Consider the following 27,920-nt stretch of genomic DNA (forward strand, 5'->3'; position numbering starts at 1 on the left):
ACTAGTCACCACACTTTTTTTTTGTTTTTGGATTCACTGAAAAATGGTAGCTCCCAACACCACGCCATGGTCAACTGACAAACTGCAGACACATCAAGAACACCATCCCTTCATATACACAGTTATAAGAGCAGTGCATGTAGTGAGCAGGGCTGTGTATTGGCAATAATCGAAATGATACAATACGATACGAATCATGATACAGGGGTTACAATTCAATATATTGCAGTGATACTTAAGTGTATTGAGTTGAGACTTGATTTGGACTTGCAAAAGATGACTTGTGAGAATTATGCAAATGCTAATGTTAATAGAGCTTAAGTGTGGCTACTGTACATGTACACTTTATTTAGAATATGGGTCTTTTACTCTCTCATCATTTGAAGTTGTGTTTCTCGCCACCTGGCACACGTGAGTCCAATACTCACTCTCTTTTGGCTCTGTTTTTGGTCTCCACCATCTCCTGAGGGGAATATCTGGCTCTTTAGCTGCTAAACGCTCCACTCTGTTCCCCAGCTTGTCAATATTGTGTAGGTTTTTGTGCTTAGCGTCTAGTGTACAGTGGGTTTTTTTTGGAGCTTTTAGAACAGCTGCCTGCTTTGGCCCCAAAATACACCACAATGAGAGCAGTGAGAGTGAACCAAAACAGTAAATTTGCGGGCTGGATGGCTAAATAATGAACCTGCTATAAAGGTGGTCGGTAGATTTGGGTGATAATTCTCTGTAGGTTCATTACTACAAGCTCTTTCACATGATCATATTTAATTGTTTTAATAAAAAAATACACTTTAAAGCTGCTTTAAAGTGTCTACTAAAACCAGATATGCCTATTTGTGTATTTTAAATAAAGTTGGCAGCTTTTTTACATCCCTTAATGTATGTTAATGTGTGTTTTAATGCGTCATCTGGATTAAAATAAATCCTTATATAAAATACTCACAGTGACACAACTCTAATGCACGATGAGCTGGGAAAGACTCGCCTTCGGAAACTACCTTCTTTGATTTGTTACCTCCAGGGGCAAAGAGTTATTAAAAACATGTATAATTTATGTGCAGCTAAGTGGTATTAAAAGCATACATGTGTGTTATGATAATATTTGTGCTCATCATTAACACACCACGGAGGAGCAGCTGCATAATTATACGCTCGCCATATGCATTTAGACAAGTTCTCTGATTAAGAACCGGATTCTGAGAGGTTAATGGTTTAAACGAAAGAAAACGAAATCCACTCTTCACAGGGCGATAATGGTGGGAATCTTTTTCGCTCAGCCAGAACAGCTAATAACCCAAGTAATTCACCTTTTCTTGGGCCTTATAATTGATTCATTAAAGCGCTCTCTCTTGCATCCGTGCACTGTCGACTCCACTGCCTCCTGCCTTTGTATCAGACACAAGCGAAGGATCTAATGTACAAAACAGATTCTCCCTCATATACTCGGTGGGGATTGCATCAGTCCTAATGAGAGAGAGGAGAGTGAGTGATGGAGCGTCTGGTGTTTATTCGCTGCAGCACACAAGGAGTCACTGAAGGTCCATCGATCTGCGGCCGGTATTGGCTTTCCTCCTCCATTCCTTTTCGCCAGGAAGCCACAGCTGAGAGTGGATCAATGGGGCAAATTGAGGGTTTGATAGGACTAATTCTCAGTGGCTCATGAGCCACTTCGGCCACTGGATGCTTCTCATGTTCCAGCTCAAGTGACCCCCACCGTGTGCGGTTTGCAAACACGCAGTTCTCCTGTTCCTGTCGCAGCTGGGCAGGGAACTCTTTTTCTACACTTTACAATGTTCCTGACCTGAATTGTAAGCAGTTGCTGCGTGTGATTTGATTTGAATCCCATTTTAAAACAGTCAAATATGCCAGAAAGACTTTTTCTTATTCTCTCCTCTCATTTCTTATTCGTTAACCTCATGTTTTTAGCCTAAATCTTCACTGTAGATCCTTTAGTTTGGAGCCATGTTGACAGGGGCGTGCACGCCACCTGACCCGGGTGTGTGGTGTGACGGTGTGCGTGCACAAGTGAACGTCATGTTGGGGCTTTAGGAGACTTGGATCACACCAGATGAGGAGTATGCAGCCATTTCATGTTCGTTTCATCCGTTTTTCCTATTTCTGATGCTGTTTTCCTGTGAAACTCCAGCAGTGTTTTGTGGACTGAAAACTAAACCTGACCTTCAATCTGGATGAAGCCGAGCAGATAATGACTGATTTTTAAAAAAAATTTTGTTGTGACCTACACATATATGATTTACACATATTTTATGGACTACATCTGTTTTGGATCACTATTTTGTACATTTCATATGCACATATAATCTAACATGAAATATAAAATCAAACTTATATGGCAGTAAATGCAATGCAAGTGCACATTATACTGCAGACTGAACTTAAGCACATTCCCTGGTAAATAGTTTGCACATTCCTGCACAAAAAATGTGCAGCTCTTTCAATTAAATATAATTTTATACATATTTTTCTAATATTTTATAACATGTTGTATATTTTAATATATAAATAGTATACAAGTAATGTACGAATAATACATATTAATATTTTTATAAATGTTCTATTTATGCTTTTTGACTTGTGGTACTTGCTTTTTGTCTTTCTTTAGATTTTTCTACTTATATTGTTATAAGTATTTATATTTATTGTTAGCACCAAAACACCAAGGTAAATTCCTTGCATGTGTAAACCCACTTGGCAATAAATCTTATTCTGATCATAAAAACCATAAATTAAATAAATGTAGTGTTTAGTTGATTGATTAAAAAAATAATAAGCAACTATTTTGATAATTAATTAAACAGTCCATTCTTTTATTAGGCAAACACCCAATATTCTCTGCTTCCAGCCTCTCAAATGTCATAATTTGCTCCTTTTTGTCGAATCATTTTAAAATGATTTTTTTTTTTTTTTTTTTTTTTTTTTTTGATGATCGATTGAACAAAACAAGCAGTTTGAAAATTAACTGAGAAACATGGATGGGTATTTTTCAAATGTTTTTGTAGACTAAACAATTACAGAAAATATTCGGGTGAATAGTAAATAGGGTTCTTTATCCATCCATCTCTGTGACTTGTAAATATAGGCTGCAGTAATGAAACTGTCACTCTTCCAGGGGTCCAAGAGTAGTTTTTGTGTGAATATGGGGTACAGTAAAGAATAATTTTCAATTATATTCTTCAAATATCCCAAAAAAACACAGAACCTAACCTTCATTTTCACAATTAGCCCTCTCTTCTAGAGCAAAAAATCCACAAACTCTGAAACTTAAAGACTCACTACAACCTCTGAGGCATTAAAAGACTCTTTTATTTGAATTTCACTTCACTAAACCTTCAGGTGTGGCAATATCCTGTATGAAATATCTCGCTGAGAATCTGGGGACGAGCTGAACATTGATCGATGGGTCTTCTCCTCTTGTGTCCGGCCACCTGGGCATCAACTTTTAGCGGAACATTGAAATATGCCTGATACTTTTCGTCAGTGAATCCCTGTGAGGAAATGGGATGAAATTTCCTGTAAAACAAAGCGCCGCATCTTTGAAGGATGACGTGAACAGGGGCTGGTGGAGGTGGATCGAGCAGATACATAAAAATCCACCGCTGCAGTCAAATGATGGCGATCAGAGTCATGAGAATACCTGACTTGGTTAGGTTTGGGCAATAAAACTAAACCTGAGGTGCAAATCCCTGCGGGGTAAAGCTGGCTGGTTAGTATGCTAAAGTCAGAACACAGACATCTTTGATATTAGTCTTTATACGCTGTTTATAATTTTAATTCTTGATCCTTTAAGCTCCTCTTTTCACTGTCGCAAGGCGTCGAGCTGTAGGTGCGTCTCTGTGTGCGCACCGAAGCAAAAGAGGGGACGAGCGTTTGTGGAAAAGGACAAGTAGAAGTCCTTTAAGTTGGCGGTCCCCAGCCCTTCTTATCAAAGCGTTACACAGGCAGCACACATGTCTGCCGAATGATAGCCAAATGCTCCGATCCACCCAGTCATCCATTATAGGTGCTGTCATGCTCTGGAAATAGGAGCCGCATGGTCGGGAGAGACTTCCATTTAATTTATTGACCTCGAGAGGAGGAGGAGGAACCTGCCGTCTCCGAGGATTCTCCGGCTACACGGGAAACGGATAATTCAGTTTAATTCCGAGACTTATTTCTGTCTTTAACCTACTGTATGGACTTCTCATTCAAAGTCATCAACCCCGTCTTCCTTTCATGCCCGCGCTGCACCCAGAACCCATCACTCTGCGTGTGACTAACTGAGGAAAAGGCTTTCTTATCTACTGAAAGGCCACAATGCCTTTCTCTTGGAAAATGATCTTTATCGGCGCGCTTTCATTGGGTTTTCTCTCTGAAACTCTTAGAACTCATTGTGTGCACTTCTTACAGTTGGGATTCAATGACTTTTTTTTTGCTTCCTTTCTTGGGTTATGGAGATGAATAGTTTGGTACATCTTAAAAAAGAGTCAACATTAAAAAATATGGGAGATGAAGTCTGAAGTATTTAATCAAAACAGGGTCTGTCTGCACGCTGCCACAGTCTGAAAAGTATAAAATCAATCGTGTGAAGGATTCAGGCGACTTTTGCTGGCAGGCAGACGACAGACGCTGCTGCAAGGCTCATTATGAGACGTTAAATCCAAGGTAAAATGCACTGTAGTAACATCAAATAATTAAATATATGAATTTAAATCTCATGGGCTTTCGCCGTCATCTAAACAGACTTAACTTAGGTCTTAAGTGAGTGAAATGAAAAGTTGGGAATGTATCCACAGTGGGGCAGTAGGAGGTGGGGGGGCTCGGAGCCAGCTCGTGATTAATTAAAAATGACAAATGGATATTATTTCCCTGCCAGGCTCAACCTTTCTACAGGAATTTGAGCACAGAGGAGCTTTTTTTTTTTTTTTTTTTTTTTTTTTTTTTTTAGCGTCAGCCAGGTAATTGCTTCAGTCTCATGCTGTCACTCCTCTCAGAGCGCGCCGTCTGCGAGAGGATTTCTCTCCAAAGAGGAAGAGAAGGCAGGAAAGTGGAGGAGAGTGGGTTTTCTGCAATAATTTCATCACAGCGCATTAGGCTGGTGATAGTGACAGGAACAGCTTTCTGCAGTTCAAGAGAATTCTGATTCTGATAATATTCAGTACTTTTTAAAAAAAAAAAAAACCTTAAACCAACCAATAACATCATTTTCTTCATGCAAATGATGGACAACAAAGGCGACTGGTGACGTTTTTTATCACGCCAGCTCATCATGCAGGGCGAACATAATAGAGCCCTCCCGGCCGTCCTGCTCTTTTCTCTCTTTCTTGCAGCAGGTGTAATCTTTTCTTCTTGAGCAGCTATTGTTGAAATCCAGTAAGCTTTGTTTGGACTCGACTCACACGTCTCAAACTACGAGCGTCTGTGTCTTCAGGCAGCAAAAGAAGCGAATACTGATGCTGGAATTGACGTCATTTACTTCCCTATTTGTGACTTCAGCATCAGTTGTATATATAGTATGTTGTTTTTTGGGGGGAAGAAAATCACACAAAACACCTAAATCACACTTCAAGCATGTGTTATTCCCAAATTAGCAATTCCCAAAACAATATCAATATATCTATTGTAGATATGCTTTTTATGTGGAGCACATTCTCATAATAGTTTCTTATCCAACAGAAAAGGTAAAACTTCTCACTCTTAACTTATATTGAAGCTTCATACTGGTTGTTCAGGATCACCAGTGGTAGGTGTAGTGAAGCAGGTAATCCAAAGAGAGGCCTCAGGACTACAGCTAACAATATGGAGGTTCTACAAACTTTCCACCCCACTAGAGAAACTCTGAAATATAAACTTTAATACAACACACTGTCAACAATATTATTATGTTATGAGTATTGCTTGAGTAATACAGTGTTTTGGTTCTGTCTGCCTCTTTTGCCACAGCTGTCTGTTTTTGAACCTGTGCACAACACACACACACACACACACACACACACACACACACACACACACACACACACACACACACACACACACACACATAAATATACACGTGTCCCCTGGTTCCTCAGGGCGATTATGTGTGTAAATGAATCTAACTGTTTGTGAACGTCCCGTTTTTTTTTTTAAACCTGCATTGTTTACATCCATGTTTATTTTCTAGTAGAGATGTTACTGATTAATCATTAATCAATGAATCACTGTTTAGAATTTAAAGGATTAAAAAAATATGCACCAGTACTGTATATTTTGTTGCCAGGCTTGCAGGTTTTCTCACAGCTTCTCACATTATTCTATTTGTTTACCTTATTTGTGCTTCATAAATTAATATTTCACATGAAGAATGTGCCATTAGAACTGTTTGAATAACACTTTAAGAGAGAAAAAGTATCTTATTAATTATTAATGATTAATTGAGTATTGGCTGTTAACTGGAAATGGAAAACGCACAATATATGCAACCCTGCTTGCTGGCTTCTTTATCAGTCAATTAGTGGAATAATAAGGTGAAAGCAGACAAATAAAATAGGCACCTATGCATAAAAATATTGCTCCAAAGCTGTGATAGTAGGGAAAACCTCAGATAATAAGGATATTATCAGAGCATTCCTTGCAATTAACTTTCTAAACTCTCTAAAAACTCAACATTTTGACTCCTTTGAGCAGCTTTGACAGACAGTAGAGCCTCAATCTCATGTTGTGATTTAGGGTTGACTTTACTTCACTCAAGGTCCAGAAAATAATCATTAACATAGCATTGCTGAGAATAAACATTATCAACTGAATCTGTTAAACTTCTCCTCTTGCTTTCAGACCACAGGGGGCAGAGAAACGAGAGTTTTGACGAATCAAACTCGTACTTTGACTTTATCTGTTCGTGACAGGGTTTCACACAGATTGACAGCGAATGCAGCTTTGACTGACAGTGTAGTGGCAGCGCAGACAATCAAAATGTTGATATTGGAATCCAGCTCAGTGGAAATGACACAAGATGAGAGATGGAAATTCCCCAGGCTATTCCTCTGTCTCATGAGACCTAGGACAACTATTGCTTTTTCTCTCTCTCTCTCTCTCTCTCTCTGTCCTCTTGTTCAACCAAACAGCTGAATGTGTCAAGTTCAGGCACATTTTTTCAGGCAGTTCTCAAAAGTTGTGAGTTCTCAAACAACAAGGGACACATTCCAAAATAAGTCCTCGTGATTTGCACTGAAAGAAAGAATGGGTTCTCCTCTAATGTCCTGTCTCTTTCAGAATGAATGGACAGAAGCAGTGGACACGGATGGCCGTGATGGCGCTCCTGGTGCTAACGGTGATGGCAGCTGAAGGAGGCAAAGGAGAGAAACAAGGTGAGTCCTGCAAGCTTCACACTTCATTTGATGCACGAGACTGTCATAAACATGAAGATGTCTTTGTGAATGTTTATGACTGTTGTCATTAAGTGTCATTTAAGTTTAATTTAATGCAAAGTTTGTTGTGACATTAACTAAGGCAGCAATATCTTTGTTATGGCAACTTGACATTAACTAAGACAACATAATTTGTCATTGTCTTTGTTATGACAATTTGACATTAATCAAGACAAAAATGACTTTTGTTATGGCAACTTGACATTAAGCAAGAAAAGAAATGTCTTTGTCACAACAACTTGATATTAACAAACTTAAAGAAACCGTTTACTTTGTTTTAACTTTACATTATACTGTTATGTGTTTGGTTTTCACACTTGTCGTCATAAGACTGTTATAACTGTGTCATGAATGTTCTCCTTGACCGCAAGCCAAGTAGCATATTTTAGACTGGTCAGAAAGATGTCAAAGTTTTATTACAGTGTCAGATGTTTTTATAAGAGTAGCATGAATCATTTCCTGGAGTTTAAGTAAAGTGGTATCATTTGGACTCGTCATAAAGATGCCATTAAATGTTACAAAGCCTGTTTCACAGGACAGAGTACAGAAGCAGAGTCTGTCTGTATATCAGAGTAAGTTGATGGACAGACAGCAGTTAGCTAATTTACTGGCTGCTAAAGTTGGCTAGCTGCTGTCTGCTGGACTGTAGCTGGCATCAGCTAACTGGCTTGGTTAGCCACGGAGCTAGCTGCCTAATTAGCAAGAAAACCACCACTGTACTGTACCCCCTGTCCTCAAAAACCGGCCACTGTCATTGGTGGCCTGTCAGAGCGTTGCTCCTCCTCCTGTCCAATTTGCTGTGCATCCTCTACAACATGGCGATAGGCACATCCTGAAATTTGCTCATGACACAGTTCTCACCATCCCGCTCCGTCAAGATGGATCTCAGCATGGACCGGTGCATGATGAGTTTGTCGGATGGTGTGATGAAGCCTCCCTCCAATTAAATACCTCAGAGATCAAGGACGTGGTCATTGATTTTAGAAGAAAGGCATCCCACCCACCATCTGAGACCGTCCTCAAAAGAACTGGTATTGACTTTGTTGAGCAGCATAAATATCTTGATATCGTAACAGGCATTGATAAAGATCTGAAACTTGATGTTAAGAAAGTTAAATGTTTTTAACGTAGACAGGAAAATGGAGCTGTAGAGTGCCCTGTTTCAAGTACAATAGGACCAAAATGTCCTCTGTCCCTTGTGTAGTAACCCTGAAAAACGTATGTTCTTTTGCATTTTGAGTGTTTTAATGTTTTTATGGTGTTCTGTATGTGTGCAGGAGACATTTCTCATCTTCTTGACTGTCTGTATTTTGTTTTGTTGGGTACATGTGTTGTTTTTATTTATCCGTGCTGTTTTGTTTTGTTTTTTTTCACATTGTCTGCACGTCAAGTTTTCTACTTGGGATAATAGAATGTCTGAATCTGTATCACAGATATCTCAAACAATGTCAACGCTGCCTTAAAAATCCCATAACTGACCAACTGACAACGGACATAAGCATTTATAAATGCCACTTCGTGTTCGTGACAGGTGTCAAAACATGGTTATGACAGAGTCATGACAGTCTTATGCACACCCCTTGACATTGTTTGATAATGTCAAGTTGCCATAACAAAGACACTATGTTGTCTTGATTGATGTCAAGTTATCATGGCAAAGACATTTCTCTCTCAGTTGATGTGAAGTTGTCATAACGGACATCTCAAACAATATCAAAGTAACTGAACAAATGACAGCAGTCATAAACATTCATAAAGACTCCAGTTCAGCACCTTGCTGCTGAGTATGAAATCAATATTAAATGAAGTTCAACATGACACAATGAGAGAAAACAAGTTTTAATCATTGCTGTTGTTTTACTTGATAAATAAATTTCCTGTGTGTCTTAAAAAAGACATAAAATGTATCTGATGCTTTTTATTTCACAGCTTGATGATGATGATGAACATGCGATGTCTGTCAGTTAATTTTAACTTAAAAGAAAGACTTTTCCAGAATGGAGTGAGATACAGCTCTCTCACTCCCCCAAAAGGCGGCACTGGGAGAATTGTCCCTCTTAACAACTTATTTAGTTGGATGCAACTCTTAAAAAATATATGAAAATGAAAAAAATAGCCTTTGGGGTTGGAGCAATTTGTCTCCTTTGTGAATTTAACCAGAGACAAATAGCAATAACTTGCAAGAAAGGCAAAATAAGTTGGATAACTCCCACTTGGGTAAAGAAAACAAGATTTAGCCTAATTTACATTCAAGAAAAAAAAAAAGTTCATTTGCATTGGAAATTAGCACAAGTACCTAAACCCATTATATCTGCCTTGAAAAAGCCCAAGAGGGGCTAAATACTTGTATAAACACTGAAAGAAGCAGTTTCCATTTATTGCTTTAATAAAAGATTTAAGATTCTAACACGCTTTGTGTAATAAGGGATGTAGATGAGTTTGAACAGGTCTGAAGTTTTGACCTGCTAAAATCCCTGCATGGCCTCAACTTTTGCATATTCATATTTAATATTTTAGGCCAATATATTATTGAACCTTTAATAATTAGGCAAATACAGTGAAATGATTTGTTCAGCTATTTAAAAACAAACAAGTGAAAGACCAGTGTGTTGTATTTAGTGGAATCTAGTGATGAGCTAAATCTTAAATCCCAGACATGGCGTTATTTTAAACCTAACTAACCTTGTCTTATAAAGGCTTTCTGGCAGCGTCTCATACTGCAGCTTAACGGTACTTTGTGCATCAGAGGGGCGGTGAAAAACACAAAATGACATGTCCATGTGCTCCTACAAGCTTTTCATTTTATTTCGATAATTTTAATATACAAACAGGCATCTATATTTAATATCTGTGCTAAACATTTACCTGAGTGAGACTGTGCTCAGCCAGACTCATTCACGTCTCCTGTGTGGGAACAAACTGCAGCCTACATTTTTTTTCATACCTTTGATATGAAATTCAACTGGATAATAGTGGTACTAGCTGCTCTGCTAACACCAACTGTGCAGTTGTGTCCTTGCCTTTGCTAAAGGCAGAACAAACTTTTAAACCAGGCCTTGCAGAACCAATATGAGTGAAGCTTCAGTGACTTCAGTGCTTATCTCTCACTCCAAATTTATTCACAAACAAATTTTGGTGGACTAAAGTAAAACGAGTAAAAGTTAACGAAGTCATGTGTTTGCACAGGCAGGTATCTGATTCATTTTACTGTCTGTTTCAGCTGTATAGGAGTCATGTCAAGTTACTGTTTTACAAATGCTTGACTCAAGACGAGTGCGCGTCAGTAAAATACACAACTTCAAGTAGGTGCAGACTCCGCCGTGCTGGGTGGAAGCGCGGACTCAAGCACGTGTTTGGGAAAGGGCAAAAGATCCACGATTACCATCACAAGCCTTCATTACCGCTGCTGGAAAGGGCTGAAAATTAGTGTGTCGACCCACGTGTCATGTCTCCATCAACCGCCGATCAGAGCTGGAGCCAATAAATATGTGTGGGTGGGTTTTTTGTCTAGGGTGAAGGGGCTTAAGGTAACAAAAACACAATTATTTTTATTTTAAAGTGATTATACACTAATGAAAGCATACTAATGAGTATTATATTCGATTTTCTGGCTTGTTCCGCCAATAAATCCCCATAAATCATGCACACTGGACCCTGTTAACACAGGTTTTCAAGAAAAAATGTTCAAGCCAGTTAGCATTCACAGAATTAAAGGACACACATGTTGATTTACAGTTTCTGAAGACTGCATTTTGCCTCTAGAACATGTCTTGAGGCTCGCTCTGACAACAGTTGACTTGAAACAGCCTCAAACAAATCTGTCTCTAAGCTCCACTGTAGCAGTAATGTTAGAATTCCATGTCTGGTCCCGCAGGAAAGAAGGAGCGCAAGTCCGACTGCGGGGAGTGGCAGTGGAGTGTGTGTGTAGCCAACGAGGGCGACTGTGGACTCGGCACCAGGGAGGGAACGCGCACCGGCACCGACTGCAAGCAGACCATCAAGACCCAGCGCTGCAAGATCCCCTGCAACTGGAAGAAGAAGTTTGGAGGTGAGGCAGGGCTGTTCAGATTTCACCACACTTTTTTTTTTTTTTGCTGTATTACATATTTAAACAGTCCAGAGAACATCCCTTCTTCTGCACAACCGCACGGCTCCCGTCCCTCTCGCCCCACACCCTTCCCGTGATGTATGCCCGCCCGTCACTCACACCAACAATGGTCCCGTTCTCACAATAGGAATGAGTAAGCTAGCTAATTAGAGGTACAACAGAAATGTCTGCTGAGGACGTGATACATCGTCATGGAAAACACAGGAATAATCGTCCTGCTTTGTCATTTGGTTTTTGGGCTTGAGGCTGTGCAGCCTTCACAGCTGAAATGTCTTACAGTGACAAGCCTCAGGGACTTTTGTTCCCCCAGTAAGGCCTGTCAGGCAGGAGCCTGCTGCTCTGCAATGGGCCTGTCACGAGTGATGAACACACTGCAGGAAATAATGGTCCTGCTAACTGGCTGTATAGATTATAGCAGCAAAAGTTTGGGAGAAGTGGCAATAAGTTATATGCTGCTGGCCTTTAAACTATGGAACTTTTACTTGAGCAAAAGAAAAGAAAAGGCCTTGTTGTGCTGAAGAGGCTGAGATTCCTGCGCAATACTGAGTGTTTTTAATTAAAAAGATAAATAAATACTGCAACATTTGGTGCCTACACAAAATGCGTCAGAGTTAGTGTGAAAAGACCCTGTAATTTAACCCTGGCAGCCAAACCAGAACTCAGTGTTCTGCTCATTAAAAATGTCTCATTGATGTAAAGACCATTTTGAGTAGAAGGCAAAGTACTGGTACGCAGCATATTGCATCAAGGAACAACATTATGTGTCTTTATGCACTGTGTGACCTTGGAGTTACGGGAATCGCTCTAGACTTGATGGCGGAACGTCCCATTTGGCAAAACTGTTACATCTAATTACAATATTAAACTCCAAAAGAGCCTTAAAACAAACAAGTGAAAACTAGGTTAACAGTGCTTATAAGTTTGCAGCACATAGCCCAAATGTTTTTTTTTTTGTTTTTTTGCAAGTCACAGGAGTGCGACTGAACAATGCAGGAAAAGCATAAATGTTGCTTAAAATAGGAGGATGTGCTCAGTACTGTAGAGCTGGGGCCTGGAGCAAAACCCAAAAAAAAAGAGGACAACTGTGTGGGGCAGGTGATAACCAACACTACAGCTAATGGGCTAATACAGTAGAAAACAGAAGTCTTTTATGGTATGCAAATCTACAATGGAAACCATTCGGACAAAACAGTTGGGAACAAATGGGAATCACCAGAGGACCCACAATGCGATATTATTGCAAATTTAAACATTTTACATATTGCAATAACATAAATGAACATAAATAACGCTATTGATCTGCAAAATTTATATTTTCTCAAAGTTCAGAACAAATATTTGAGACTGGATTTAATATTTTTCCAGGAAAGCGTGAGATTCTAAATGCTCAGATCTTTTCCAGTCATCCTGAGCCCAGTTCACACTTACAGTATAGGAGTGTGTTTGGATGTAGGGCTGCTGATGAGTGGGCGGGTACAACCCTTTCTTTGCCTACTTGTATGTGACACCTTAAGGAGAACTTGGGCTGGCTGCCAAATTCCCAGGAGCCGGCGAGGAAGCCGTCTCACTCTCTCTGAGAGACAAATTATGGAGGCGCAGGGTTTTAAAGTTGGACGCTCAGGAAAGTCCCCGCAGGATTCTTGCGACAATAGCCCTGTCGCTCCCCTCCTTCCGCTCTCCTCACCCCTTTCTCTCCCCTCTCCCCTTCCTCTGATGAGCACCCTGGGATCTCAGAGGCAGTGACAAGGGGTCCAACGCTTTCATGTGAGAGGAAGCTGAGGAATGAGTGTCACAGCCTCGGGGGAGCCCGGCTAGAGTGGCAACAAAATAATGGAGGGAGATATGAGAGACATGGACGTACAGTACACAAACACACACACACACACACGCTTCTTCAAACACATTTCTATAATATACACCAGCCACTGCTGATATTTTCCACAGCAATCTTACATCCTCCGGGGTTGAGTTTAAGGTGGGTTAAATTCGATATCAAATGAAAGCACATATGTGAATTTATTTGAGGTGCTGCTGACAGCACTTTCACTCCTCTGCTGCTCAGATTGTATCTGTCCATTATGAACTGGGGCCAGATTGCTTTTGATTACGTTCATCTGTTAGCCACTTTCATCATAAAGGAAATATAAGATGTGAAGCACCATCTGTTCCTGTTAGCAAAAAAAAAAAAAAAGCTATAAGCACCTTTTATTTTGTCGTTAATAAGAGCGTGCGGTGATGAGGTTTTAGGATCTTGGACAGTGGCTATTGATAGGAAGGAGATAATAGGCAAGTAAATTAAAAACGCTCATCAAGCAGCTATTCAAAGTGTACAGTACGACGCACAGCTCTTCAGACTCAAGTGGCTTGTTTCAATGACTGATTGCAATTGATTGCTTTTTAAAAACAAACAAGCTGCACTGTAGAAAAACATACTGGAATTTAGTGGAATCAACCGATCTTTTCTCATTAATGTAACACAAATAGACAAGTTTTATTTATTTAAGGTAACTGACCCTTCCTAAGTCTGCTGTATATACTCACATCATCATCGTTTGCTAGCTAGTTAGTTAGCTAGCTTTTTGCTAAAATTGGCTTTTGCAGGAAAAGGAATTTGATCTGAAGACATCTGACGAAGGTACCGAGTTTGCTCAACTGCCACTGCGCCACGCAACAAGGGGTGGGACTTAGGAAGGGTCAGTTAAGCTTAAAATGCCAAGTATTTATGCTCAGAGTACTTCACAAACTTAAAAAAAGAGTTCTTCTGACTGAATGTGCTTAATGATCTGACTGCATTCATGAATACAACCTAAATTTAAGGCAGGTCAACTCAAACGGGGGCAGAGCTGCCTTATAAGAATATAGAGCATGAAAAGCCTGTTCATGTGTTGGTTTAGTTTTTTAGTTTATAATTTTGTCTTGCATTAGACTTCAGCTTCTTTCTGAATCACCAAAAGAAAATGGCGGCTCAGCTGCACAGGAGGGAAATCTGGAAAAGACTTTTACTGAAACAAGAGTAGCAGGTTAAGGGAACAGGGTGTAATTTCAAGTTGCACAAAAAATGACTCAAGCAACTGAATTAATATCAAGTGTATTTGACTGGAAAAGATTACTTGTTTTGAATCATTAAGGTGCAAAATTACCTCAACTTGCCTTTTTAAATTAATTCAACTTGAAATTTTATGGCTGCCTGAACACTAGCTTCTTTTTTCACTTAAAACAAGTAGTTTATTTTTACAGTGTGTGTTGTGTCCTTGTACCAGTTTCCCTGCTTGATCGCTCATATACTACGCCTCCTCAGAGCTACTTCACCAAACAATAGCATCTAATTGAGTATCTGGTTGCTTTGTGCCGCTATAGGGGAATGCAAGTACGACTTCCAGGCTTGGGGGGAGTGCGATCTGGCGACGGGCAAGAAGAACAGGACGGGCATACTGAAGCGAGCACTTATGGATGCGACCTGTGCCGCCACTGTCACAGCCACTAAGCCCTGTGGGAAAATCCCCAAGACCAAGCTGCAAGGTAAGCCGAGAGGAATAAATCATCACTAGATAAAATGTAACTCTCGCCGGACATGTTGAGCCGGCCGGTAACACTGCAGTACACACGCACACACACACACACACACACACACAAGTCCTGCTGATGAATGACCATGTCCACAAGGTGAAGATATGATATTTTAGTGTTCAGCTTTAGAAGCATACGCAAAAGTTTAATGAATTTTAAACAGATGCTGGCACTTCCAGCACACTTCATCTGACTGCTAAACAGGGCAGCTCTATACATTATTTACAAATATAATAATATTCAGTTTTGATCGATGCTGTAGGTTTGAATATATGTTTGAGCTTATTGGGTGTACTGTACAGAGAGGCTGTAGTCTGCAGTGGTTTTGAACTTGACAGCATTATAAACATCGTTGAATTAACATCTCTCTGACAGTGTCAGCAAAAACTGAAGATGATATTCTTCCAAAATCTAGAATTGGTGGCAAATCTGTTGTAGGTGTGCCTATCAAACTGGCCAGATATACAGATAAGACACAACATTAAATCCACTCACGAGTAAGGTGAAAAACATCAATCATATCGTTACAATGGCACCTGTCAAAGGATGGGATATATTAGGCAGCAAGTGAACAGTCGGCTCGTCAAGTTGATGTGTTGGAAGCAGGAAAAATGTGCAAGCATAAGGATCTGAGAGACTTTGATGAGGACCAAGCTGTGATGGCTACATGACTAAAGCATCTCCAAAATGTAACATGGGCTGTTCCTGGTGTGCAGTGGTTTGTACCTACAAGAAGAGGTCCAATGTAGGACAACCAGTGAACTATTGACAGGGTCAGTTGTCTGGGCCGATCCCTCAGAAGAGCTACTGTAGCACAAACTGCTGACAAAGTTCATGTGGGCTATAACAGAAGGATTTATGAACACACTGCTGTGTATGGGGTTGTATAGCTGTAAACTGGAGGGATGGAAAAAGGTGGCCTGGTGTTGACAAGGTATTGACTCGGCCTCCAAATTCCCCAGATCTCGATCCAGTCGAGCATCTGTGGGATATGCTGGAAGTCCAATCCATGGAGGCGCACCTGGCAACTTACAAGACTTAAAGGATCTGCTTCTCATGTCTTGGAGCCAGATACTGCAGGACACCTTCAGAGTCCATATGCCTTGATCAGCGGTGCATTAGTCATTTTGGGGCCTAAGGCAAACACATGCATGTCTACTCCACTTTTTCAATGCTTTGAATCAAATGAATAATAAGTCAGAGCTGTTATGAAGTTTTGTGCAGCAGTGGATACTTCTGTATCTCTTGCCAGACAGCAGCAGCAGACTGTGGCTGGGATGGTTATTGCCTTTTATCATTCTCCTGCTTCCTCCTTTTTTCAGTGCAGCTCGGGTAGCTCTGCTTCATTTCTGATCAGTCTGGACACCACGCCAAGCCATTTGTTAACACGAGCTGGCCGCTGTCTTTCTGAGTAATCTCTGCAGATGCACATTAAGGTAATTTAGTGGTCCAAGTTAGTGGGGAGACCGTCAGACGCTAATGAATTAGCATGCATATGCCGTTTTAGTGTATGAATATTTAAAAAGACATTTGAGTCAAAGGCAATTGTTGACCTTTACCTAATGGTAAGCGCTCTCTAGCCTCGATGGGTCAGCTGTTTCGTTGGCTTGAGGGGAACCTACACAACATCAGGCAGGTGCTTTTAATGTTCTGGCTGATCGGTGCATAAGATCCTTTGTTATGTTCCCACTATGTGCCATATAAATCTCAGGAACATCGGAATGACCCTGTTGACTGACTCTGTAGTGTAAGGTGGACAGATTTGTTAGAAAACGCACCATCCTAAAACCCTACATGCAACACACTTCACTTTTTGGCTACTTTGAAAAGCTGGAAATGTAATTTACTCTCCAGAGAAATCACTTCATCAGGTCATCAGATCAAAAGCATGGCCTGTGCAGCAACAAACCGATGATTTATGAGAAGAATCACTCCGGTACTTCCTTGCGCTGTCAAATCATTGTAAACAGTTACAGGGAATATTAGATTAGTAAATTTGCTTAATTAATTATAGCTGAAGGGATGTTTACCACTTGGATGTCTCTGTTTCTTCAGCTGAACTGCTGATATCCCTCCTGACAAGCTTGGATATTTTGTGCCGACAGTCTGAAATAAAAGAGTTTCATTTTAATAATGACAAATTAGGATCCATATATGTATCAAGGTGCATTTGAGAGTGAACTTCCTCTCTCCTCTTTATGATAATCACGCACTGTGCGAGTTCGATAGGCGTTTTTCTTGTCTCCTGGTACATCTCGCTCTGATTGCATCTTTGCTAAATCCAACAAACCCTCGCAAATGATTTTAATCTCAGGCAGCGCCGGCTGTAAATTCACATTCAAGCCACCATCAGCATGATGGAAATCCACCTACTTAAGTACTAAGTTGAAGCGCTGAGTGACAGTGTTAAAGCAGGGGTGAATAGGTTAACTCTCTATTCAGCTGTAATTACATGCTTTTAGCTTTCTTCAGTCATGTCAAAGGAGTCGGGGAGCTCTTCTGCGCCTTCTTCCCACATTCTATACGAGAAATGGCCAGTTGAGGGAAAACTGGAGTTGACGCAAGAGTCGAACTAATGGGGGAATATTAGATAACCATGTGGACGCACGCGGAATACATTACAGTCTGCTTGGAGAGATGGGTGTAAAACTGGCGATAAGAAGGCAGTCGCTTCATTCCAAGTGAGTCAGTGCCCTTTGTTAATTATGTAAACAAGGATGTAACTGACCCGCTGTGAATGTCCCATTGTCCAAACAGGATTATAATGAGTGCAGAATGGCTGCCAATGGTCATAAACTGCGGCCTTATCACGCTCGGCAGATGACATGTGTGCACACAGGGTTTGCACACGGAGTTTGCTTAACCTTACTGTCACTTCGTCGGGCAGACACAGTCAGGTGAAGCTCCGAATTACCACGATAAGGCAGCGTGAGCACTTCTGAGACAGGTCTTTTACTACAGGATGTCTGCAGCTGCACGTCTTCCAACTGGAACACGTCTGTCTGCTCCTTTGTTTGTCTTAAGATTTTATGCCAAAGTCTGTTTGACTTTCAAAGGAAGAATCTGTTAAATTTTTCACTCAGTAGCACATCATTAATGCATTGTGACAGGAAGTTTCTTGAGGAGCTCAAATGTACTTGCCATCTGTGTTCTTTCCATGCTTTCCATCAAATCTATAATACAGGAAACCGCTGTTAAAACATATAGAAACAACAACATCAGTCGATTCAGTAAATATAGTTTTCTACAGGCCATAAGAATTATCACTCCTGCCTGTTTGGAGCAAATGGCAATTACAAGCAACGTACTTTACTGTTAAATTTGGACTTGTCGTAAGTGTAACGTCCATCCATTTTCTACTTTGATTTATGCTGTCCAGAAGTGTAGGGGTGGAACCTATATATCACTTAATGAAATGGCTGAGAGTGAGGAACGGTACATCGCAGACAGGTCTGCAATCTATCAGTGTCCATCAAACTCACATTCACCCTACAGCCAATTTACTCAGCCTCGCATGTCTCCGGATTGTGCGACAGTGTGGACATGCAGTCTTCACAAGTTTTGTCTTTTTTTTCAGAGTGTCTATCTGCACCCAGGTGAAAATAGTCACATGTCAGCCGTTTGGATATTTACACCCTTAGTTCAGTTATAAAGAGTGCTTGAGTCTTGGTAAGGGGGAGGTTGTGATGGAACATGAGACGAGACAAGGGCTTTATTTTCATTTTTTAAAATGGTTTATTTTCACTTCTCAGTCGCAGTGTGGTTGGGTTTAGACAACCAAAGTCCTAGGTTAGGTTTAGGAAAAGATTGTCTCTGTCAGGTGGGTGCAAATAGCACTGCTGACTTTTTTGTGTCTTTTTGCACCAGGTGAGAATAGGCACATTGCAGATTTTAATCATTATTATTTTCAGTTTTCACTTGCAGTTTGGTTAGATTTAGGCAACAAAAATGTTTTGTTACTTTCAGGCAACATAACTACTTAGTAAGGTTTAAAAAACAGGACTACTTTACTACTTTATTTTTCTCTGCCATGCAGGTTAAATTAGCCACTGTGGTTATTTACACCCTGGGTGCAAATAGCATTCTTGAAACAGACACCTGGGTGCTCGTCTCTGCCATGTAAGGTTATATACACCCAAGTGGCTATTCTACCCTGGGTGCAAATAGGATTGCATATATTTTCACTTATCCTGGTACCCAAAGAAGAATAGTCAGTGCAGCTGTTGATACTCGAGTGTTGTTGCCTAGCATGGCAGGGTATTGACACCCACATGGGAGAGACAAATTTAACCAAACTGTGACTGAAAATAATAATTTACCACTGACATGTAATTTCACACTACTGTCAAATTAAAGTCTCCCAGAGACCCTGCTCTCCCACAGAAAAGCCTTGCGCTGGTATCCATTCATTCGCTGAAGCCCTCTTCCCACAGCCCTCTAAAATAAGGGCAACAGCTCCCGTGTGCATATAGGTACCCAGGTGCAAATAGACACCTCCTAATATAATCATTCGGCCCTTTCAGTTGTGAGTGTGAGGCATAAAAATACAAGAAAATCCTAAAGGAAAGTATATCCAAAGTTACATCCCTTTAGGTGATGCATAAATGCATCAACTTTATACTTTGATTATTCTGCTTTTTAAATTTAATTCCTTGTGCTCCATTATGCAAAACTATCGATGTAGATCTTGAAGTTTTCATGGCAAAAATGCAAATTAAAATGTACATATATATTCACCTACTGTGGATGTGTGTGTGTGCACGCAAGTGAAAAAGGTGTTTGGTTTGCAGCCATGTGTGCAGCGCTGCGTACCTGCGCGCATCAATTCTAATGAAGGCCAGATGTGCGGATGCAGAGTGACAGAGGTGTGAGAGCTGAGGGCAACAGAGAAGCAGAGCGAGCATGACAGTGGCCGAGATGAAGGGAGGCAGTTGGGAAGAGAGACCTCGCTATCCGAGCGATGTGATTGCACGATGTGCTGCGCGATTTCCCATGTCTGCCAGTTGGAAGATAAGCCCTGGGAAGCAGAGAGGTTACTGGGAAAAAGAGAGAGGAGGGGGTGGAGGGTTTGCTGTGCACAATGAGGTGTGTACAGGAAGGGGGAACAGTGTATGCTTTTCTGTGTGTGTCAGGGGATGGCAGAGATACAGTCCACAGCAGCGGGATCAGAGGGCTTATGAAAAAAAAACATAAATGTTTGGCTTCGGAGTGACTGAGATGGAGAGAGGAGAGGCTATCTAACCCCCCGGCTGGGAGCAGAGATCTGCCCGGCCGAATCTGCAATTCTGAACAGCCACCTTGGGTTTGGGAGATAGGTTTCCCCTGACTGCATGGTTGCCGTGATGGCGGCAGCATCTGTCATTTGCAGATTCGGGAGGAGACAATGCTAAGAGGCGCCTTGGGAGCGATCTGAGATTCAGAGTTGCGTGTCTTTGCTGTCTAGCCCAGGTGAAACACAGACCCTGCGGAGCGAACGAGAGAACAAAGAGTGACAGAAATGAAACATTATGAATGCCTGTAGAAACCTCAAGGTCCCCGCCTTCGCTTTCAGCGGAACAGGAGCGAGGAGCGCGCGAGGGATTGTTTGGACGCCAGAGTTGATTTCAGGTTAAACAAAAGGCTTTGTAGAGAAATTTCTGGCATGTCTGAATTTGTTTGGAGCCATTTTGTTTGTCATTCACTCTGGACAGACAGCTGGTGTTCTGATTTTAAATCAAAGACTTTCATTTAGTGCCTTACAGAAGATTATCATTACACTGAGTCAATAGGATCCAGGCTCACCAAACGAACGAATAAAGTTACACTGTAAAAAAAAAAATAAAAAAAAGTTGAGACAACTTTTCAGCCCAACTCAAACTCTTAAGTCTGGAAATAAACTAAAAAATAGTTTTGCCGATCTATAATGTTTAGTTGAGATAGTTTTTCTTTTCTTCTTTAGATAAACGAGATTTAGAAACTGAACCTTATTTGTCATTACTGGGTGCCTGAAAATGAAATATAAAAATATTAACCAAACTTTAATGAGTTTAATCAATCATTTTTGAAATACATTTTCACGGCTTTCTAAAACTCAAAGATTCAAGTTTAAAAATAAATTATCTCAGCAAAAGATTAGCAGTTGGTAAAAATCTTTTAGGCTCAAACCCCAAAAATCTCTCTCACTTTGCGTTTTCTCACCTTTTTCATTTCTGAGATGTATATAGTTGTGTTTTTGTACAAGTTAAGCTCAAGTTAGAGTTGTGTGAGGAAACAATCCCAGAAAGGCTCTGCTCCAGCAGTGTCATAAGAAAGACAAGAAATGCCTAAAAATAACTGACAGACCATCAGTCACCACATGATGACAGCCTCCTTGAAACTGTCAGACTCTTATATAGTCTCATCGTAGATTTCCTATTCTATATTTCAACAATACAAGGTAGAGTGTAACTGCAGCAACTGTGAAGTTAAAGTTTTATATCTCCTGGAACCGCTAACTGCATGGATTCATGGGTAAACAGCAATTAACGTAGTGGGTAGCTCCTTTAGCATCAAGTAAAATGTTCTCTTCAACAGGAAACTCAGTAAATGACCTCTGTATTACATTTCCTGTCAGTCTGTTCAGTCCAAGTCTGCTCATTTTCACTGGACGGCTGCAGCACACTTCTGTTGTCCACTAACGACAGCTAAGAGTGATCTGTCCATCAGGGAACTCTGTAAATCACCAGGAGTTGAAGCTGAGCAGGTTGTGGATTTCCGAGGGAAAACCATAAAATATTTTCTTCATTAAATTTGATCCTTTCACCAAATGAGAGAATAAAGTCATAAAGTTTTGTACAGAGAGGTCCAGGCCCCTGAAACATTCCTCTGCGGCAGTGTCATAAGAAAAACAACATAAAAAAGTGTTTAAACTTCTCCCAAGTGCAGGATGAGTCATGAATAGTTTTGTAGGAAACGATAAACTCAGATACCACTAAGAATACTGGACAAAATGACTTTTTTTTGTCATTGTTGGACCAGATCCTGGCTTATAGGTGACAGCGCATGACATGGCATGTGATAAAATCACTTAAACAGCGATTTTGACTTTGAGAAAGGAAGGGTTGAAGTTTGTATGCCAACCAAACTATGTGGCAGAAGTTGAAATAGCTTAATTTGATGCCTTTTTAGGCAGATTTTTCTCCCTAAAGTGTAACTGACAGAGCATCAATCACCATGTGATGATGACCTCCTTGATATTGTCCAACCTGTCCGACTTTGGATCTTATGGCAAACTGTACTTTCTCGTCCATTTGAACTCATTCATTAGTGGAATAAATTAGTCTATAATTATGATTTACACCTCTCTTGCAGTAGCAATTCAAGTGGCTGCCTCCCTCTACCAGCTGCACTGAACTTACCCTTAGTCTGCTGCCAATTTTACAAGCTTCTTTTAAAATTACACACATGTTGTTTGGTTTTTTTAAAGGTATTTTTCAGACATGAATGCCTTAACTGAGGATGACAGCAGAGAAACTACAGGAAATGAAGGGGAAAAGGTCCCAGCCACATGCAAATCAGGGATGTTGCAGTTCATGCATGGTTGGTGGCTTAACCCTTAGGCCACCAGGGTGCCTGGGAAATGACACATTTATGTGGCATAATGTTATTTTTATATGGCAAAATAAATGCAGTGGTGGAAGTTGTATTTAGATCTCCTACATTTTGATGTTGCAGCTCGTCAAGATGGCGCTGGTAACAGCATTATTTTATAACCTGATTGAAAGTTTTGTGTGTAAAATCTTAATCTGTAAAGTGGTGTCAAATACATTCAGTACACATTCAACAATTGCCGAAAAAGTCAGATTCTGCTCTTAATTAACTACGCTTTGCCTAAGTATGTCACCGTGTTTTGGCTCAGAGCAGATCTGAGCTGGAGAAGACAGAAACAGGCTGATTATGAGCCTGTGTCAGGAGCAGAGGCGAGAGCGAGCGGAGTCATGTAATGTGCAAAGGCAGCAGAAAGCACTCCAGTCTGGTATGAGAGTCCCCATCTCATATATGGAGCAGATACAACAGAGTGAGAATGAATCCTTTTTCTCCATCTCTCTCCCCGGGGAGCAGAATATGCTGACAAAAAACAGCAGGAGGCAGAGAGGAAAAAAAAAAAAGAAGAAGAAAAAAAAATTCAAACAAATGAAAACAAGCAAACAAAAAGGGATGGAAGAGCAATTTCCGTATTTGCATGGGAGAGAGCGCTCTGCACGTCAAAATCTTAATGCCCGTGGAAGTTTGCAGCCGGGGCGACAAGAACAGATTTCTAAGAAGATTTCCTCGTGGTGCACATTTAGAATGTTAAAAGGTGGAAACTCAATTGAAATCTCATTGACTAAACATACCTTGTCGCTGTTCTGAACTGCTCGCCAGCATGTCATTAGAGGATTTGTGACTTGTGGAGGTGTCCTTTCAAGATAATCCATTCATTCAAAAATTAATTCAGGATTTAAGTATTGACAGTCTTTTCATATATTATCACACTTTATCTCTTTTGAGATGCTTTTTTTTCACACGAGACTTTCCTTTTATTGATTTTGCAGGCATGTTAAATCAGATTTTTTTATGTGACTTCTACTAGTTTTAACTGCACCATTATGAAAATGCCTGCCCATTTCGATTTCACATTTGACTCATCTTCCATTTACGGGCCTACAAAGCCGGTCGAGTTGTGAATCTAAACAAAAGCGATGTAGGAGGATGTAAATTTTTCTGTTAAGTGCTGCACTAGGAACTTGCTTTGGATTAGGTGCGTGGTCCAAATAAAAGGGTGTGTGGATTAGGCAGGCTGATGTCTCTGTTCGACATGTCATAAGCTGCAAAGCTTGCTAGAAAACAGCGCTCACAGCTGGAAGATTAGCAGTGCTGAGCATCTAAGGAACACAAACAGATGCATATATTGTGAAAAAGATGTTCAGTTTTTATAGGGCCTTTTCACAGCAGCCATTTTGACTTGTCATTGTAGGAAAAACAGGTGTAACTCATAATATTAATGAACCCCATTCTAATCAAGTGTCCTCGTAAGTCATGATAGTGCGACAGATTGACTTAATGTGGTCTGCTAATATTTTTATTTGTTCCAAACTGTCTGTAAAAGAAAAGTTCCTCGTTCTGGAGCAATCATTATTTGATTTCTTGCCAAGAGCTACATCAGAAGATGAAGCTACCTGGCAGCTATGCTAATTTAGTTTGGCACAAAGACTGGAGACACTGGGAAACAGCTCGGTCCAAAAGCAACAAAATCCACCTACCAGACCCTCTAAAGATCACTAATTATTAAAATGATGTGTCTCAATTGTTTGGCTGTTTTCCCCGTTTCCGTTTGTGCCAGTTAGCACACTTGCAGACTCTCATCTAACTCTCTGTAAGAAAGCAAATAAGCTTACTTTTGGTCGCTATTGCCAGTTGTAGTTAACATGTAGTAAACACTACTGTCAACTGTCACAAAACCAACTTTATATCGACCCACTGCAGAAAGGACTGAAAAGACGATCTTTAGCCTAAAATTACCTACAGCGTTAGCTAGCTTAAAACTAGCTTACTTTGTTTTGCAGCAGTAGATTCATGTTTCTATGGTTAAAACTTTCTGAGCGATGATGCTTAACTGATTAGTATTGCCTGAGGTGGAGGTAGTTAATTACAACCTCCTCAAATTACTATAATTAAGCAATTTTGGGGGGGTACTTGTACTATTATGAGTTGTTTTAATACTGCATTACACTATGTAATCTACTTAGTTACTTTTAAAACCATTGGCTAATGCTTATAATTAATATCCAAACATTTTATCCACGTTTTTATAACCAAACATTTTATCCACGTTTTTATAACCAAAAAGCCTAAATCAGCCAATGGAAACCATCGACAGGTGACTGTAACCGCTGACCAGAAAAGCATTAGATGAGAGTAATTTAGACTAAAGAGTTGACTGAATGCCAGATCTTGCTATGCTTTGTGTGTTTTTTTCACACCAGTAGTTTGTGGTTTATTATTATGTTTGTACTACAGATTTTAATTACTCTTTGCCTGATTGATTAATTTATTAACATTCATCATGAAATAATCACAAAACCAGCTGGTCTGGAAGCTGATTTACTGCAGTAACATGAACAAAAATGAAAATTTTGACCCAATTGTGTAATGTAGAACATATATATATATATATATATATATATATATTTAATGTAATTTTAATTCAGCTTGTTACACAATAATGAGGATGTATCATTGGAAACAGAACTTATCTTGTTTTAATCTGACAGCATGTGGTATGGAAATTAACATCTCCGAACATGAGCGGAAAATTTTTCATTTGAGCATCACTTTCTGATATGCATCCGTATCAGATCCACGTGACAGTGCTGAGCAATGCACACACACACACACACACACACACACACACACACACACACACACACACACACACACACACACACACACACACACATTAGAAAAACATTATGCAACATGACACATCCCAAAACATCAGTGGGAGCGCTTCCTTGTACAGAAAGCCATCAGGTCATTACCAGGACCCCGAAATGGGATTCAACCATCGTTAAAGGCAGAGTATGCAGTTTGTATACACGCCATAAAGACGGTTGATTGTTGAGTCTCATTGCCAGATCATCAAATACAGACACTGATGCCCTGTAACACCAGAACACAGCAAAATAATCAGAAGATAAGAAAATACAGGCAGAGTGCAGGGCCTCTGCAGACACAGACACCACCAGACACTTCTAGTGGGTCAAAAGTGATGACTGAAATGGTTCATTTTTATATGAGTCTATATGGGAAAAATCCTGCACAATATACCTTTAATTTTCTATTTATCAACATGCTACTGACGTGTTCAAATGCCTTCTATGAAAAATGCCAGTTTGGCAGGGAATCATCTCATTTCATCAGAAGGTTTTTCAGCGTTGATTTTAGTATGTAACTCATATCTATCTACAGCAGGCATGTGTTCATAGAGTAAAAAAAAAAAGACACAAAGAGACGGACACAAATGCATGCGGACCAGCAGTTGCACACAAACAGCCCAGCTGATTGACAGTCCGACAAACAGCTAGCCAGGAGCTAGCTAGCCTAACGGTTGCAGGTTGTGCTCTCTTCCGGTTCACCAGAGCGGAGAGGCCACAAAGCAGAGAGGGGAAGCCATGCACTGTGGCTTCTGTCATGGCTGCCAGGTACCAATCCAGTGTTGCGGGAAGTTGATAAAGCGGGTTTTTCATGGGGCAAACAGAGAGCCACCGAATCAATCCCCCGGAGAGGGCGAGAGGAGGGACTGCATGCAGTGTCACAGCACTAAACCTGGAAAAAAAAACTAATTAAAAACTCATACGGTTGATTATTACAATCAGAAGCGGAGCATCTGTGCTCTTCATGGACACAATGGGATTTGTTTATTTTCAAAAACATCACCTCTGGCAGAGGAACTGTCTGAGTAAACACTGTTTCTGCTCCTCTTGCAGACGCAAAGAAGCAGAAGAAGGAAGGGAAGAAGCGAGAGCGCACCCAAATGGACTGATGAGGTCGTTTGTCCCCGGCGAGGGAGGAAGAAGAGGGTGGAAAGACGTCCACTGCCCTATTTCAACACGGTTCCTCTTTATATGTCCTGTAGGTTGACCGTAGGGAGCCTATAGAGCTTTGACAAAACCAGTGGAAATATGACTTTTAGTGACAATATGTTTTACTTTTTCTTTTTTCTAGCACCTGATAAGATCAACTTGTATGTTGCGATAGAAGATATAATACGAATAATGAATATGGAAGAGATTTGTTTACTAGTGTTCTTACCTAATGAAGTTATTCCTAGGATTATTTTCTCAAGAACAAATTGGATAGGATTTGTTTTACACTTGCATAGGCCTAACTCTAATTTGGAAAACTCTTCGGTCCATGCCCCGATTTAATGAAGCAGTTTGCTAAAAGTGAAGCTCTAAACATCTTCACTTAATTAATTTGAGAGAAAAAAAAATTGTGCATTTGCAATTTTTCAAGTGGCTCAAGTTAACGGTAAGACTTTCCCCTCTTTGCTCTGTGCCATTTGATGGTTTTTCTTTTATTTCCGATGAGGATGAACTCAAGCTTGTTCTTTTCTGGTGGCTGCATGAAATAGCTACTGTACATGTGTGCAAACTGTTCCTGTTTTTAGTTTGTTTTCCTCCTGCTGCTCTGTTGTACCTCAGTTTATACCCACTGATTTTTACTCTCTGGCTCTTGGCTGTAAAAAATTGAAAGTCCTCACTATTGTAGTCCCCAGTTGGAGTTAACATTCCCTTTGTTTCCTGTTACACTTCCAAAAATAAAAATGAATAAAAAAAAATAAAAGGCAGAAATGATGTTTTCTCTTTCACCTTGTCTAGTGTTGCAGTCAAGACCAAGACCACAGTGTATGAGACTGAGACAAGACAAAATTAGTACTCATGTCTTTATGAAGCAGCCTATTTAATATGTAGGACCTTCATGAAAACAGGGGCAGATAAATCAATCTCTGCTGTTATATCACCTCCATATATATGTTGTATATTAGCTAGGGTTGCACACTTTGGTGGCAAATAACTGGCAAGCAATTGTGAAAAGTGAAACACAGTATATAGCTAATACTTATAGCTAATATTTGCTAAATCTCTGTGGGTGAGGGGTAAACAAATATTTGGCAGATGGCAGACATTAGTTTGCTTTGCTAGCATCATTTACACTTAGAAAAGAAGTATATAGAAAGGTGTGCTAAGTGCTGGTAGAAGTCCCAGTCATCTCAGTACGTGTTGCATTGCAGAATTTACAGACTGCACTGTGTTTTTTTTCTTGGAAGCAATTCTGAAGATGAG

At 40.3% G+C, this 27,920-nt stretch overlaps 1 protein-coding gene across 2 annotated transcripts in view; it reads left to right on the plus strand.

The window, feature by feature from the left end:
• ptn (pleiotrophin) overlaps positions 1 to 27,420 on the plus strand; it is a 95,115-nt gene extending 67,695 nt beyond the window's left edge. For both annotated transcript variants that reach the window (XM_084711095.1, XM_084711094.1), the window contains 4 exons: positions 7,246 to 7,340; positions 11,275 to 11,448; positions 14,866 to 15,027; positions 26,562 to 27,420. In XM_084711095.1, coding sequence (XP_084567221.1) covers positions 7,247 to 7,340; positions 11,275 to 11,448; positions 14,866 to 15,027; positions 26,562 to 26,617 — 486 coding nt within the window. In that variant the 5' untranslated portion in view covers position 7,246 and the 3' untranslated portion in view covers positions 26,618 to 27,420. The remainder of the gene's footprint in view (positions 1 to 7,245; positions 7,341 to 11,274; positions 11,449 to 14,865; positions 15,028 to 26,561) is intronic.
• Positions 27,421 to 27,920: the final 500 nt, after the last annotated feature.

The sequence above is a fragment of the Lutjanus erythropterus genome, chromosome 22 (assembly GCF_056507025.1).
Source record: "Lutjanus erythropterus isolate fLutEry1 chromosome 22, fLutEry1.hap2, whole genome shotgun sequence".
In the NCBI taxonomy this organism is placed as follows: domain Eukaryota; kingdom Metazoa; phylum Chordata; class Actinopteri; order Lutjaniformes; family Lutjanidae; genus Lutjanus; species Lutjanus erythropterus.